At 51.7% G+C, this 17,500-nt stretch overlaps 1 protein-coding gene across 3 annotated transcripts in view; it reads right to left on the bottom strand.

Annotated features, from left to right (window-relative positions):
* The window catches only part of phactr4b (phosphatase and actin regulator 4b), a 33,806-nt gene that overhangs the window by 14,410 nt on the left and 1,896 nt on the right, over positions 1 to 17,500 (bottom strand). Inside the window, exons 2-4 of one of the 3 annotated variants that reach the window (XM_061217732.1) lie at positions 16,703 to 16,744; positions 1,674 to 1,844; positions 1,006 to 1,086 (exon numbers count right to left, since the gene is read on the bottom strand). In XM_061217732.1, the coding sequence (XP_061073716.1) occupies positions 1,006 to 1,086; positions 1,674 to 1,844; positions 16,703 to 16,715 (265 nt within the window). In that variant the 5' untranslated portion in view covers positions 16,716 to 16,744. Of the gene's footprint in view, positions 1 to 1,005; positions 1,087 to 1,673; positions 1,845 to 5,256; positions 5,798 to 11,434; positions 11,536 to 16,702; positions 16,745 to 17,500 lie in introns of those variants that run through there. The other 2 variants (XM_061217725.1, XM_061217720.1) reach the window with 2 other exon arrangements.

The following is a 17,500-nucleotide window of genomic DNA, read 5'->3' as shown; positions in this document are numbered from 1 at the left end:
TCAGACCAAATGTCAGAATGGGGAGGAAATGTGATCTAAGTGACTTTGAAGGTGGAATGATTGTTGGTGCCAGGCAGGGTGGTTTGAGTATCTCAGAAACTGCTGATCTCCTGGGACTTTCAGTCCCTAGTGTTTGCAGAGAATGGTGCCAAAAACATCCAGTGAACAGCAGTTCTGCGGGCAAATACACCTCGTCAATGAGCGGTCAGAGGAGAAGGGCCAGACTGGTCAAAGCTGACAGGAAGGTGACAGTAATGCAAATAACCGAACATTACAACAGTGCTATGCAGAAGAAGCATACAGGTTTACAGATTAGCTCTGTAGAGGTGGCGTTCAGCCTGTATCAGAAAATGGCAGATGGTTCTGCAGTCCTGACCACATTGGGAAGCTGTTTCCAGCCCTGGTGGAGACAGTGCAGTGCATCACTCCTCCACAGGGAGGCGCCAGTGCAGACAGATGCTCCACACAGGATGTCACACAGCGGTGAAACCCAGACCTGCCCATCACGCCGAGGTCCGCTCTCAAAGCACCACACTATCCACAGGCCCGCAGGCTGAGTGCACAGACCCTCTGAAGTCTTCACACCGCGGACACGGAGAAGCAACACCCCGCTGCGTCCCTAATCCGGCCGGAAAACGCACCACTCACACCGCTTTCTGCTGCAGGCAAGATTCGTTCCACTTTCACACAAACTCAAACGTGCACAGATAAAAGCCGCATCGCACCGAGCAGAGTTTGGGAGCTGCAGCAGAGCCAGGATCAGGGCGAATGGGATAGACTGTTTCTACACCTGTCTGATGAGATTCTGTCATGTCAGGTCATGAGGTCATGTCAGAGTGAGATCAGTGCTATCTGGATGACATTGGTCATGTCTGAGTGAGATCAGTGCTATCTGGATGACATTGGTCATGTCTGAGTGAGATCAGTGCTATCTGGATGACATTGGTCATGTCTGAGTGAGATCAGTGCTATCTGGATGACATTGGTCATGTGTGTTGCTCTCACCATTGTCCGGTATCTCCTTCAGCACGCCCTTCTCGATCAGCTCCTGCCGAGGCCGCCTCATCGAGATCTTTCTTTCCAGAACTGCAGGAAGAGGAGTTTATGATAAAACCGTCTGCAACCAGCCAATCACAGGTGAAGAGCATCTGCTACCAGCCAATCATACGAGCAGAGAAACCGCAACCAGCCAATCACACACAGCCCTGAAAAGCCCAGTGCACCAGTGCCTTTATCAGAGATTAAAATCCTCAAAGCGAAAGGATGTGATTGTCTTGCAGCTGGAGGTTTGCAACAGGGTGGGGAAATAACCCCAGCTGAGGTCAGCAGGATATTTTTCTAGGACCTGCAACAACAATAGGCACTCAGGAATTCCTCAAGCTACACGTCTGACCAAGGAAATGGGGGAAAGCAAAGGAAAACAGCTCCACAAGATTTACCACATTAACACAAACACAGAGACGCGCACAGGAACAGCCAGGAACTGAAAGGAACACTCAGGGAACATTCAAGAATAAACTGGAACATTCAGGAATAGACATGAACACTCAGGAATAGACATGAACACTCAGGAACACTCAGGAACAGACAGGAACACTCAAGAACAGACAGGCCCTGAAAGAAACACTAAGGAACTGAAAGGAACACTGAGGAACATGAACAGGAAGGCCCACCTTCTGAAGTTTCCTTAAACTTCTCGCTGCTTTTCTTTTTCCGCCATTTCCAGGGCTTGAAGATCTTGCCCAGGCTGGAGAACTTGCCCTTGCGCTTGGTGGGCGGGGTCGTGTCCCCAGAGTTACTCCCCTCGGTCCCCGTAGTGCTGTGCTGGTGGTCCACCTCATCATCTGGGAGGGAGGGAGGGAGAGAGAGATGAGGGTTTACACCACAACGGACCAAGTGTCTGTTACGTCACCCACTGACGATCCATGGGCTCATGAACCTGCAGAACTGAGGTTTTTGGGCGCCGCCATGTTGGAGCCAGAGTGGGGAAACCGAGTGTGGCTCCTCCAGTAAGCCTGTGAGAGAGAGGGCGGTAAACTGTCCCTGATTCATCTGCAAAGTTTTGCTGCATTGTCCCAATAACAGAATAAGAAAATGGGCACATGGGCACACAGAAGAAAAACAGATTGAGAACACATTTTATTGTGGGAAAGAATTATTGCTACCATTGAAGGGTGGCTGAAGCACCTATACTGGAACCAACCACAGTGGCATTAGTGAGTCGCGTCTCTCAAGAAGAGCAGGAAGTGCTTAGAAAACGGAGCCCGTCTCGTTTACACACAGGGAGACGAGCTCTGACTGCTCACACGCCCTCTGCCTTAGACCAGCGGGCTGCTGCCATAGCAACGCCCGGAGACCAGTGACCAGGGGACCGGCCAACGCTCCATAAGCAGCACACGCGTGTGCACATGTGTCAGACCCTGGCAGGCAGGCGTGTGTTCCACCTCTGCGGTTCACTGGAATGCACCAGCCCTAAACAGCACGCTCTCATGACCTATCCCATCACACGGGTACGAGTCAGTACCTATCCCATCGCACGGGTACGAGTCAGTACCTATCCCATCACACGGGTACGAGTCAGTACCTATCCCATCACACGGGTACGAGTCAGTACCTATCCCATCACACGGGTACGAGTCAGTACCTATCCCATCACACAGGTACGAGTCAGTACCTATCCCATCACACAGGTACGAGTCAGTACCTATCCCATCACACGGGTACGAGTCAGTACCTATCCCATCACACGGGTACGAGTCAGTACCTATCCCATCACACGGGTACGAGTCAGTACCTATCCCATCGCACGGGTACGAGTCAGTACCTATCCCATCGCACGGGTACGAGTCAGTACCTATCCCATCGCACGGGTACGAGTCAGTACCTATCCCATCGCACGGGTACGAGTCAGTACCTATCCCATCGCACGGGTACGAGTCAGTACCTATCCCATCACACGGGTACGAGTCAGTACCTATCCCATCACACGGGTACGAGTCAGTACCTATCCCATCGCACGGGTACGAGTCAGTACCTATCCCATCGCACGGGTACGAGTCAGGCCCATGCGAGTGTGTAGCCGAGCCCAGGTCCTGCAGTACAATCTCAAAGCCGGCTTCATTAGAGGCTGTTATTCTACCGGGGGGAGGGAGGCACACACTGGCTCTCTCCCGCACACTCAGAAACTTCTTATCAGGGCTAAACCTCCCCTCCCTCACTAAAGGAATGTGCCATCCCACAGCATGACAAGCTCCGCCCCCGCATGCTCAGGCTAGTTAGATTTTGTCTGAGATCTCCGTCCAATCAGATCAGACGCTAATGACATCGCCGCTCTTGTGCTGAGGGCACCTTCAGCCGGAACTGCGGACATAAACATCCCCCTGCAGACACATCAGCATTCTCCTCCACTCTCAGCGAGGAGGAGAGCCGATCAGCCCGTACTGCTGTTCAGCAAAGAGTCCATCAGCCCGTACTGCTGTTCAGCAAAGAGTCCATCAGCCCATACTGCTGTTCAGCAAAGAGTCCATCAGCCCATACTGCTGTTCGTTAGAGAGGAGTCGATTGGTTGTGCTACTGTTCATTAGAGAGGAATCAATTGGTCGTGCTACTGTTCATTAGAGAAGAGTCGATCAGCTTGTGCTGCTGTTTGTTGGAGAAAAAGAGTTTATCAGCTACACTGTGCCACACATGCGTGCTCATGACCCGTAGGACAGGAAAGAGTGTGTCAGTGAGTAACGCGCTGGAGAGTGTGTTACACACCGCTACCCTCAGGGACCAGTCTCATGCCCAACACAATCCTTCAGGCAGATTATTCACCTGCAGGTGTGCAGAGGGTCAAAGGTCAGACTGATGCTGTCCTGAACGAACACACTGGGGCTAACCCCCCTCCCCCCCACCACTCAATCAGCCTTTCACTGCACAGGGAAAAGCCTTTGTTCCACCATACAAAATATTTACCAGGACCAATCGGGGAGGGGGGGGCAGACTCTCCGACCCTCTGACCCCCCCCACCCACACAGGATATCCTGAGTAACAGGTTCCCACGGCGACGGGCCAGGCCAACGCAGCAGAAGAGGGCCCAGCGGCCATAACAGGAGAGACTGTGCTCATTAGAACAAGGGTAACACCTGTGTGCTCCACCTGGGTCCCCCCACACACACACACACACACACACACACACACACAGCCCAAGGGCATCAGCTGCCCTTCAGCCCCACCACCTCCGCTCAACACAACCTACAGAGACGCACAACACAACCTACAGAGACGCACAACACAACCAACAGAGACGCACAACACAACCTACAGACGCACAACACAACCTACAGAGAGGCACAACACAACCTACAGACGCACAACACAACCTACAGACGCACAACACAACCTACAGACGCACAACACAACCTACAGAGACGCACAACACAACCTACAGAGACGCACAACACAACCTACAGATACGCACAACACAACCAACAGACGCACAACACAACCTACAGATGCACAACACAACCTACAGACGCACAACACAACCAACAGAGACGCACAACACAACCAACAGAGACGCACAACACAACCAACAGAGACGCACAACACAACCAACAGACGCACTACACAACCTACAGACGCACAACACAACCAACAGACGCACAACACAACCTACAGAGACGCACAACACAACCTACAGAGACGCGCAACACAACCTACAGAGACGCGCAACACAACCTACAGAGACGCGCAACACAACCTACAGAGACGCACAACACAACCTACAGAGACGCACAACACAACCTACAGATACGCACAACACAACCTACAGATACGCACAACACAACCTACAGAGACGCACAACACAACCTACAGAGAGGCACAACACAACCTACAGACGCACAACACAACCTACAGATACGCACAACACAACCTAGAGATGCACAACACAACCTACAAAGACGCACAACACAACCTACAGAGATGCACAACACAACCTACAGACGCACAACACAACCTACAGAGATGCACAACACAACCTACAGACGCACAACACAACCTAGAGACGCACAACACAACCTACAGAGATGCACAACACACAGAGAAAACCACACCCGCCAGAGCATCCCACCATCCCATTCGTACACAAAGAGAGGACCAATCACAGCCATCCGTACACAGAGACAGGGCCAATCTCAGCCATCCATAGAGAGAGAGGACCAATCACAGCCATCCGTACACAGAGGTGAGAGCAGTGGGGCCTGGCTGTACCTGGGCTCCAGGTGTAGCAGTGGCGCAGGTGCAGATGCAGGTGGAGACAGGTGGCCATGCTGAGGCCAGCTCAGCTCAGGGCGTGGCCACAGAACAGTGGCTCTGTTACAGCTGCCTGCTCTACCACAGAGATACCTCACTGCAATACTACTGCCCAGTACAAGCACAGAGAGAGGGAGGAGAGAGAGAGGGAGAGAGGGGGGGGGGGGGGGAGAGAGAGAGAGAGAGAGAGAGAGAGAGAGAGCACTAGCAGCACTTCCCCCGTCCCCAGACTGGATCACGAGTCAGTCCGAATGGGCCAGTCTCGATCCCACGCATGTCAGGACACTATCTCAGCCCCCAGCTCCAGCTCCAGAGCCCACAGACAGAACCCAGCAGGCAGAATCCAAACCCACACCGGGAGATCAGAATCCACAGCCACCACTACATCAGCAGAACAGCAGCTCCTCTGCAGACATCCACACAGCCTGTACAGGAGGAGTGAGGCTAGCCAGCCCGTCTCTCTCTCTCTCATTCTCATTCTCCCTCTCTCCCTCCCTCCCCCTCTCTTGCTCTCTGTCCGTCTCTCTCTCTCCCTCTCATTCTCCCTCTCTCCCTCCCTCCCCCTCTCTTGCTCTCTGTCCGTCTCCTTCTCATTCTCTCTCCCTCTCTCTCTCTCTCTCTCTCCCTCTCCCTCTCCCTCTCTCCCTCCCTCTCTCAGATGCTGAGGTGGGGGCTGGGACAGGCAGGTCACAGCTAATGTAGAGGAAACACTGCACCACACCCTGCGCTCACACTGAGGGGAGGGGGGCAGGAAGATACCCCCCCCCCCCCCCCTCCCTGTGACTCACCCCCCTCCCCCCCTTTACTAGCTCCACCCCTTAAAACATCAAACATGTCCGCCGCTCCAGTACAACAGCCTGGACCCCCACAGTGACATCAGCATTCACAGCCAACACCAGCAATTCTGCTGCGTAACAGAGCAAGCCTACACACACACACACACACACACACACACACGTACAGGTTCATCACACACTCACTCACTCACACACACACACTTTACATTACGTTGAGTCAGTTCTGCTGCATAACAGAGCACTCCTATATACGTATGTACAGGTTCATCACACACACACACGTACAGGTTCATCACACACTCACATACATTACATTGAGTCAGTTCTGCTGCATAACACAGCACTCCTATATATGTATGTACAGGTTCATTACACACACATACACACAGGATCACTACACACACGGACACACACACACGTGCAGGAGTGCTACTCAAGTATAGTGCACGAGTATGCACATTTTATTCTGTACAAATATCTGTTCATGTAGTGTATCTATTCGTAGCACAGGACATACAGTTGAAATCACTACCTTTATATCACCTTTAAGTCACCTTCTTTGACAGGTCTTTTTTTTTTTTTTTTTAAAGCTGCCATGGTGAAACTGACTTAAAGCAGGTGCGCTACACTGCAAGCATTTGAGAACAGTCATACAGTGTTCTGAAACAGAACATTCAGTACAGCAGGGTCTCGGTTTGACACAGTTTCCAGTATCTCTCTAAACCTGAACACAGTGTCCCAAAGCCCCCCCTACAAGTGCCCAAGCACCCACCAGCATCCACACAGAGAGCCTGTCTCCAGCACCTGAATCCGGCCGGCTTTGCGTTTGATTGGTGGAAGTGAGGCTTCTTCGCTTTTCCAAAGGTTAAAGTCACCTTTTGCCCATGAAGATCTGGCAGTGAGTCACACATCCAGAGATAATGGCACAATGACACCCCCCCGTATGTGCTCGCCGTGAACACAACCAGAGAAGAAACACAAGGGCTTGTGGGATTGTACTAAGAGGGAAGGTTAAATGAAATAACGCTTGATCCTCAGGACTCAGCGAAGTTGGTGACTGGTAGATAAGAGGAGGGAAAGCCTTTAATGCTCATTGTATTGCTAATTCTTTTTTTGGCGGAATAGATGCGACTTGTGTCCAAAGCGCTGAACTCACACACAGGAGGCAGAGGGGAGAAGAGAGTTCCAGAAGCTTCTGTGAGGATGGCTAACCCTTGTTAGCACTGAAGTCTCATGTTCAGGTTCAGAGCCCAATCACACCAGCTCCCACAGCCCTGCCCCCATTCATAATCAGATCAGTAAATCCAGAAATGACTGCGGCTGATTCCCATGAAGAGAAATTCAGGCCTTTTAGCATGTGAGAGGTAAGTGAGAGAGAGATGGAGAAAGAGAGGGAGTTATGAGAGAGAGGAAGAGAAGGAGGGAGTTATGGGAGAGGGAGAGAGAAGAGGTCATTCAGATGAGTGTGCAACTCCATGTATATCTGTACAGGGTTTCATTTGTAGTTCAGTTGGGTTTATTGTTATTTTCTGCCTTGGCAACGCTCATTCGTCATAAAAACCAAGCTTCATTTGAGAGAGAGAGAGAGAGAGAGAGAGAAGAGGAGGAGGAGATGAAAGATAAACGCTCCTGTGAGCTCTTGGAAGCAGCAGACCACAGCATTCAGAAACACAACCTCAATTTAAAAAAAAACAAAAAAGCTGCCATTTTCAGAAACACCCAGCCACAAGGCTGAAAGTAGACGTAGCGCTTAGAAACACCCCGCCACAGGGTTATGAAGCAGGACCGCACTGATTTACACACACACACACACACACACACACACACACACACACACACACACACACACACACACATCCAACTGTAGGGTTACAAAACAGGACCGTGGTGGTTTACACACAACCACAGGGTTGTGAAACAGAACCACGCTGGTTTACACACACACACACTGGTTCAGGTCTGACCACAGCAGAGCTGGCCATGTGAGATGTTGAGAGAACCTGTGGCATGAGATCAACAGGGTCACAGTGTGGGGCGCGCGCGCGCACACACACACACACACACACACACACACACACACACACACACAGCAGTAAGCAGGACTGGGCCCCTGGTTTCCAGAAAGGACACTCCATGCCCTCAAAGCTCATCTCCCTGGTCTCAGGCAGTAACAGGCAGCTCATCTCCCTGGTCTCAGGCAGTAACAGGCAGCTCATCTCCCTGGTCTCAGGCAGTAACAGGCAGCTCATCTCCCTGGTCTCAGGCAGTAACAGGCAGCTCATCTCCCTGGTCTCAGGCAGTAACAGGCAGCTCATCTCCCTGGTCTCAGGCAGTAACAGGCAGCTCATCTCCCTGGTCTCAGGCAGTAACAGGCAGCTCATCTCCCTGGTCTCAGGCAGTAACAGGCAGCTCATCTCCCTGGTCTCAGGCAGTAACAGGCAGCTCATCTCCCTGGTCTCAGGCAGTAACAGGCAGCTCATCTCCCTGGTCTCAGGCAGTAACAGGCAGCTCATCTCCCTGGTCTCAGGCAGTAACAGGCAGCTCATCTCCCTGGTCTCAGGCAGTAACAGGCAGCTCATCTCCCTGGTCTCAGGCAGTAACAGGCAGCTCATCTCCCTGGTCTCAGGCAGTAACAGGCAGCTCATCTCCCTGGTCTCAGGCAGTAACAGGCAGCTCATCTCCCCGTTCGGCCGGGTCTCTCCTGCTGAAGCAGCTGTGCTAATGCTGCCGCTTCGGTGACTAACTCACTTACGCACACAGCAGAAAGAGCTCTGCCGTGTGTAATGCAGTTCACATCACACAACAGAACATAATGTGTGTGTGTGAGAGAGAGAGAGAGAGTATATGCCTGCGTGCATGTGTGTGTGTGTGTGGGGGGGGGGCATTATTATTGTGTGGAACACGAACACAATCAGCTTCCTCCAGCTTATACGGTACATTTCCTTCCCATTTCAGTCATATTTTGATGTTTTTATCGCTTGTCCATAAAAAGTGAAATATAAAAATCCCACACAGTCATACTGCCCCCACACACAGTCATACTGCCCCCACACACACAGTCATACTGCCCCCACACACAGTCATACTGCCCCACACACACAGTCATACTGCCCCCACACACACAGTCATACTGCCCCACACACACAGTCATACTGCCCCCACACACACAGTCATACTGCCCCACACACACAGTCATATTGCCCCCACACAGTAATACTGCTCCCCACAGTCATACTGCCCCCACACACAGTCATACTGCCCCACACACAGTCATACTGCCCCCACACAGTAATACTGCTCCCCACAGTCATACTGCCCCCACACACAGTCATACTGCCCCCACACACAATCATACTGCCCCCACACACACAATCATACTGCCCCCACACACACAGTCATACTGCCCCACACACACAGTCATACTGCCCCACACACAGATGCACAAACACACACGCAGATGTACAAACCCACACACAGATGAAGCAGTCAGTTCAGCCTCTCACAGGTAATTAAGCACCTGAAATGAAATGTGGCCGACAGTTACCTGGTGCCGCTTCAGGTGCAGAGGTGAAAACAGGCAGCGTAAGGAAGATGAAAACACTCCAGCGTGAGAACCACCACCTCATACAGTCAGTACAGCCATTACCATCACAACCAGAGTCAGTACACCTCTTACCATCACAACCAGAGTCAGTACACCCATTACCATCACAACCAGAGTCAGTACACTCATTACCATCACAACCAGAGTCAGTACACCCATTACCATCACAACCAGAGTCAGTACACCCATTACCATCACAACCAGAGTCAGTACACCCATTACCATCACAACCAGAGTCAGTACACCCATTACCATCACAACCAGAGTCAGTACACCTCTTACCATCACAACCAGAGTCAGTACAGCCATTACCATCACAACCAGAGTCAGTAGAGCCATTACCATCACAACCAGAGTCAGTAGAGCCATTACCATCACAACCAGAGTCAGTACACTCATTACCATCACAACCAGAGTCAGTACACTCATTACCATCACAACCAGAGTCAGTACACTCATTACCATCACAACCAGAGTCAGTAGAGCCATTACCATCACAGCCAGAGTCAGTACACTCATTACCATCACAGCCAGAGTCAGTACACTCATTACCATCACAACCAGAGTCAGTACACCTCTTACCATCACAACCAGAGTCAGTACAGCCATTACCATCACAACCAGAGTCAGTACACTCATTACCATCACAGCCAGAGTCAGTACACTCATTACCATCACAACCAGAGTCAGTACACTCATTACCATCACAACCAGAGTCAGTAGAGCCATTACCATCACAGCCAGAGTCAGTGCACCTGTTTGCCTCACAACCAGAGTCATTGCACATTACCATCACAACCAGAGTCAGTACACTCATTACCATCACAACCAGAGTCAGTAGAGCCATTACCATCACAACCAGTCAGTGCACCTGTTTGCCTCACAACCAGAGTCAGTACCCAGGAGTCACAGGAGTCACACACTGTGAACAGCTTGTTTACGCTGGTCTGATGGAAAACTGTCTGACAAACAGCCACGGTGCCCTGCCCCACATGTGCCCTTTGACCTCATCCTGGCACATCTGTTTACCCAGCATGCCGCAGTTCTGGGGGAACATGCAGGAAAGGCTCTCAAAGCTGCGACTGTGAAGCAGACATTCTAAATCCTATTCCCACTAATCTCCTAAAAATGCCTCAATCCCACACCACTTTCAGCCCCTGTTCACCACGGAGGGTAATCTTTCTGTTGTGTGCAAACACACTCATACACACACAAAACACAGACATGAGCACAGACATGCACACACACAGATACGCACACACAAATACAGACGTACACACACACAACAGAGGAACATTCACAAATATACACACCCAGCAGCTCACACACACCGAGACAAACATAGACCCACACTCGCGCACACACACACACCAACAAACATACAGCAGCTCACACACACCCAGACAAACATAGACCCACACTCGCGCACACACACACACCAACAAACATACAGCAGCTCACACACACCCAGACAAACATAGACCCACACTCGCACACTCACACAGGCGCACTGGTGTAGCTCCTCCAGAGAGAAAACGGCAACATCACTGATTTCGCAATCTCCACATTCCAGAAGCAACACATTCCCCACCTGCCAGATACGACCTCCACACACGCACACACACTCATAAATACACACTCATATAATATATATATATATACACACACACATGCATGCAGTCACACACACACTCATGCAGTCAGACGCACACACACACGCACCCTGAGAACTCACCGTGGTGCAGGGCAGGCTGAGGGGCAGGAGACTCCAGGCGGACGGCCTGCCCCATGCTCGTGCCCCCGTGCCCCGGGGCCTGCTGCCCCTCTGCCCCCCTCTGGGGCACCTGGGCTGGGTGGGGCTGGGGGGGCCAGGAGACCAGCCGAATAAACCTGCACCCCTGCTTGCTACTGCTACTGCTGTCCTGTCCGCCGGTAACTTAACACTACTTCACTCTTGCTTGGCTCTCTCCCTCTCCCTCCCTCTACTGTTTTCCTCTCTGCTCCTCCCTTCCTCCCTCTCTCTCCCCCCTTCCTCTCTCTCCCTCCTTCCTCTCTCTCTCCCTCCTTCATAAATAAAGCAGCGCCGTCATACACAGGCGGATGCCAGTCATTCCAGAGAGCAGATATTTCAGGGGCAAAGGTCATGTTTGTGTGTGTGTGTATATGTGAGTGTGTGTGTGTATGGGGGGTGGTCTCAGGCCTCTTGGCACCTCAGCTAAGCCCCGCCCATTCCCCTGAGACTGGGGGAGCGCTCCGCAAGGGGGCGGGGCTTGAGCGGAACTGTAACCTGAGGACAGGAACCTGAGCTGCAGCACGGAGCCGGCAGCCCCTAGGAAACAGGAAGTGACATCACAGGGGTATCTCCTGTCACACACACACACACACACACACAGAGCATCTTCCTGGGTGATGTAACCGCATGACTGCACTGTGTCCTCAGAGCACAGGAAGCATGCTGTCACACTCCTGCTGTTTAACCGCAGGTACTGAGCGCGTGCGAGTGTGTGTGAGTGAGAGTGTGTGTGAGTGAGAGTGTGTGTGTGTGTGTGTGTGTGTATGCAGGGTGAGTGAATTTGAGTGTGTGTGTGTGTGTGTGTACAGTGTGCACAGATTAAGGACAGTGAGGTGGGTTTGGCAGGAAACACGTCCCGCTCCACACCTGGGCCAGGTAGAGGGAGGGAGGAGCATTCCTGATGAAGAATGTGAGCATTATACACAGCCCCTCCCCACCGGGCCCAGGGGGCTGAGATGTGCAGGGCTGCCCAGAACACTACACATAAGCACAGCGACACTGACATGGCCGTCTGAACAAGCATTGCAACAAGACTTAAGATCTTATTTCTTTCTGCCAAGTAGAAAATATTAGCTAGTTTTAAGTTACAGTTTGACAAGTGAAATAAGTCAAACTTTCTCACCTCATTGTCCATTTTTTTCATTTCATTTAGAAAAAAAGTAACAGCAATAAGATTTTAAGTTTAAATACAAGACAACTTGTTTAGACAGTTATTTTTTGGTTTTATGCAGTGTATCCCACATTACATTACATTATTGCCATTATGCAGAGCAATGTACAGTTGATTAGACTAAGCAGGAGACAATCCTCCCATGGAGCAATGCAGGGTTAAGGGCCTTGCTCAAGGGCCCAACGGCTGTGCGGATCTTATTGTGGCTACCCCCGGGATTAGAACTACCGACCTTGCGTGTCCCAGTCATTTACCTTAACCACTACGCTACAGGCCGCCCACAGACACACAAGTCCGCACACAAAGTAACACTGCCCACAGCAACATCACACAGGGTGCAATGAGTTTGCTCAAACACATTGTTTATCTCACACACAGACACACACACAACACGACAGAATGAGCTCAGAGCCGAGCTACTGCGGCACTACCCTCTAGAGGAGACAGGTGGCATTACACCACAGACCTCTAACCTGCAGGAATGTGAGGTATGGGGCCAACCAGGGGTTCTCTGATAAGAGGGAGAGAGGGGGGTATGTGAGAGAGAAGAGGGGGGTGGGGCGGGAGGCTGAGAGGGGGAGGGAGGGGGCACTGAGGCTAGTTCCTGCCCAGGACAGCACCATTACTCACAGGGCTGCATTAGAAACAACCAACCAGAGCGCACCAGCCTTACAGGTAACCTAAACCCTAAACTCAAAACATTGGTGCTAGCCTTCCAAGCAGTTAAGGGGTCTTTGGCTTATCTCCAAAAAATCATCAGACCCTACACCCCTGCCAGACCTCTTCGTTCAGCCTCCACAGGCCGCTTGGCACCTCCTCCTCTCCGGACTTCCACTTCACGCTCACGGCTACTGTCTGTTCTGGCTCCACGGTGGTGGAACGAACTCCCCGTTGAGGTCAGAACTGTCCCCACCTTCAGGCGCAAACTGAAGACGCACCTCTTCAAGCAGCACCTCTCCCTGTCCCTCCCTACCTCCCTGTGAACCTTAATTGTTGTCTTTCTGTGATTTACTTTCTGTGCATCCGGATGTTTTAGTTTGGCTAGGTAAGAAGTGTTTGGCTAGTTAAGGGCTTTGTTCATACATTTGCGTGTTGCGGTTTGTAATAATTACTTAACTGAGTTTGGGAATGCCAGAGATGCCACTGCAGAGCAAGCAATTTATACAGAAACCTCAGATACAGATACAGAGCTCACTATCAGTCATATACAGAGCTCACTATCAGTCATATACAGAGCTCACTATCAGTCATATACAGAGCTCACTATCAGTCATACACAGAGCTCACTATCAGTCATACACAGAGCTCACTATCAGTCATACACAGAGCTCACTATCAGTCATACACAGAGCTCACTATCAGTCATACACAGAGCTCACTATCAGTCATATACAGAGCTCACTATCAGTCATATACAGAGCTCACTATCAGTCATATACAGAGCTCACTATCAGTCATATACAGAGCTCACTATCAGTCATATACAGAGCTCACTATCAGTCATACACAGAGCTCACTATCAGTCATGAGAACAGGACACAGACACAGATGCGCACGCACATACACACACACTCACACTCACAAAGGCACACCACTGTATGGCAGGACACAGCCATCATCTTTTGTTCCAGTCCTGGGTGTGATGTGCTTTTATACTACATGTGTGACTGAGTGCATTTGTGCTCCCAAAATAGCACACAGAGATGGAAAAACTGACAGAGGGAGAGAGAGAGATGAGCAAGAGAGCAAGAGATGGGTATTGCAGCACAAGCACGACTACAAAATGCCTGCATTAGAGTCCATAGGCAGTTGCAGTTATATAGGCTAGCTCTTTCCTCACACTCAAAGTGCTTTACAGAGATGAGGGGGAAACTCGGCACAACCACCACTGGGTGATGCAACGGCAGCCATTTTGTGCCAGAATGCTCAGTACACCAACTCAGGTGGAGAGGGAGAGAACAATCCTCAGCCAATTGAATCAGGGGATGATTAGGTGGCAAATTGAAAGAGCCAGAGTTGGGAATTTGGCCAGGACATCAGGGAACCCCCTACTCTTTGAAAACGTCACAAGATCTTCAATGGCCAAAGCGGGTCAGGACCTCGGTTTAACATCTCATCTCATGGGAAAGATGGCGTCTCCCACTACACCGTGTGCCCATCGCTGCATCGCATCGTGCAGCACACTGATGCTGCACAGCAAGTCCTCTGTAACTCTGTCCCAAATACAGCACTCCCATGATGCAGTGCGGCTACGCAGGGTGAGCCGCGCCAGGTAAAACCGGGGGGGACAGGACGCTGGAAATAGCTGTGTGGCACGCTTTCAGAGTCCCACTGGAACCAGAATACAGCCACTCAGCCACACAGGGCCAGACTACAGCCACTCAGCCACACAGGGCCAGACTACAGCCACACACCCACACAGGGCCAGACTACAGCCACTCAGCCACACAGGGCCAGACTACAACCACACAGGAACCTGAATACAACCACACACCCACACAGGGCCAGACTACAGCCACTCAGCCACACAGGGCCAGACTACAACCACACACCCACACTGGGCCAGACTACAACCACACACCCACACAGGGCCAGACTACAGCCACACAGGAACCTGAATACAACCACACACCCACACAGGGCCAGACTACAGCCACTCAGCCACACAGGGCCAGACTACAACCACACACCCACACTGGGCCAGACTACAACCACACACCCACACAGGGCCAGACTACAGCCACACACCCACACAGGGCCAGACTACAGCCACACACCCACACAGGGCCAGACTACAACCACACACCCACACAGGGCCAGACTACAACCACACACCCACACAGGGCCAGACTACAACCACACAGGGCCAGACTACAACCACACACCCACACAGGGCCAGACTACAGCCACACAGGGCCAGACTACAACCACACAGGGCCAGAATACAACCACTCACCCACACAGGGCCAGACTACAGCCACACACCCACACAGGGCCAGACTACAGCCACACACCCACACAGGGCCAGACTACAGCCACTCACCCACTGGGCCAGACTACAGCCACTCACCCACTGGGCCAGACTACAGCCACTCACCCACACAGGGCCAGACTACAGCCACACACCCACACAGGGCCAGACTACAGCCACTCAGCCACACAGGGCCAGACTACAGCCACACACCCACACAGGGCCAGACTACAGCCACACACCCACACAGGGCCAGACTACAACCACACACCCACACAGGGCCAGACTACAACCACACACCCACACAGGGCCAGACTACAGCCACTCACTGACACAGGGATCAGACTACAGCCACTCAGCCACACAGGAACCAGAACTGAACATGCTAATGTCAGCGTAACCTTCTTCCAGCCCTGCTGCTGTCCGTGCGTCTCGCTCACGCCATCCAGGTGCACGCTGGGAATTCTGTCTCTGCTCAGTCAGCGTTTTTAGGAGGGAAAACAGCTCTCGCTGCCAGTCCCGATCTGATAAAGCCACTACGCCACAGAGCCCAAAGCACCAATGACCTTCAGGTGACCACACACACACACACACACACACACACACACACAGAGGCCTGCTCTCTCAGCACACACACTCTCAGCACACGCAGACAGACACACACACACACACACACACTCTCACACACACACACACAGAGGCCTGCTCTCCCAGCACACACACACGCTTCACAACAGATTCCAGAACATTCCCGGACCCGTTCACCCAGCACACAGGCCTATGGGATCTGGACCTCGCTCAGCACGGGGGGAGAGATGGGTGAACATGTTTAGAGCACCTGTGCTAAAGGAAGGCTGCACACCTGTGCTAAAGGAAGGCTGCACACCTGTGCTAAAGGAAGGCTGCACACCTGTGCTAAAGGAAGGCTGCACACCTGTGCTAAAGGAAGGCTGCACTCCTGTGCTAAAGGAAGGCTGCACACCTGTGCTAAAGGAAGGCTGCTCACCTGTGGGGACACAGGAGAGGACCAACCAAACAAACAGGAGCAGAGCAGGAGAGGAGGACTTACCATGCTTTTCCATCACAGAGCTCAGAACACAGCCACCAGCTCCTGTAGATAGATAGAGATTGATGGTGGTTAGCAGGGATGGGGCACAGATGTACAGAGCTGAACATAGCAGCGGCGTGATTTAGCATACAAAACACACACAGAGGTCTCTCTCTTACACACACACACACACACACACAGCTCTATCTCTATCTCTCTATCTCTCTATCTCTCTATCTCTCTATCTCTCTCTCTCTCTCTCTCTCTCTCTCTCTCTCTCTCTCTCTCTCTCTCTCTCTCTCTCTCTCTCTCTCTCTCTCTCTCACACACACACACACACACACACACACACACACACACACACACACAGGTCTCTCTCACACACAAACACACACACACACACACACACACACAGAGGTCTCTCTCTCACACATACATACACACAGCTCTTTCTCTCACACATACATACACACACACACAGCTCTCTCTCTCTCTCTCTCTCTCTCTCACACACATACATACACACATACACACACACAGCTCTCACTCACACACACACACACACACACACAGCTCTCTCTCTCTCTCTCTCTCACACACACACATACATACATACACACACACACACACACACAGCTCTCTCTCTCTCACACACACACAGCTCTCTCTCTTGCTCACACACACACTCGCACACTCACACACACACACAGCTCTCACTCACACACACACACACACACACACACAACTCTCTCACACACACACACACAGCTTTTTCTCACACTCACACACAGCTCTCTCTCTTGCTCACACACACACACA

Source organism: Conger conger, chromosome 1 (assembly GCF_963514075.1).
Source record: "Conger conger chromosome 1, fConCon1.1, whole genome shotgun sequence".
NCBI lineage: Eukaryota > Metazoa > Chordata > Actinopteri > Anguilliformes > Congridae > Conger > Conger conger.
The sequence above is the reverse complement of the archived record's forward strand: the minus strand, read 5'-3'. Positions and strand labels throughout refer to the sequence as shown.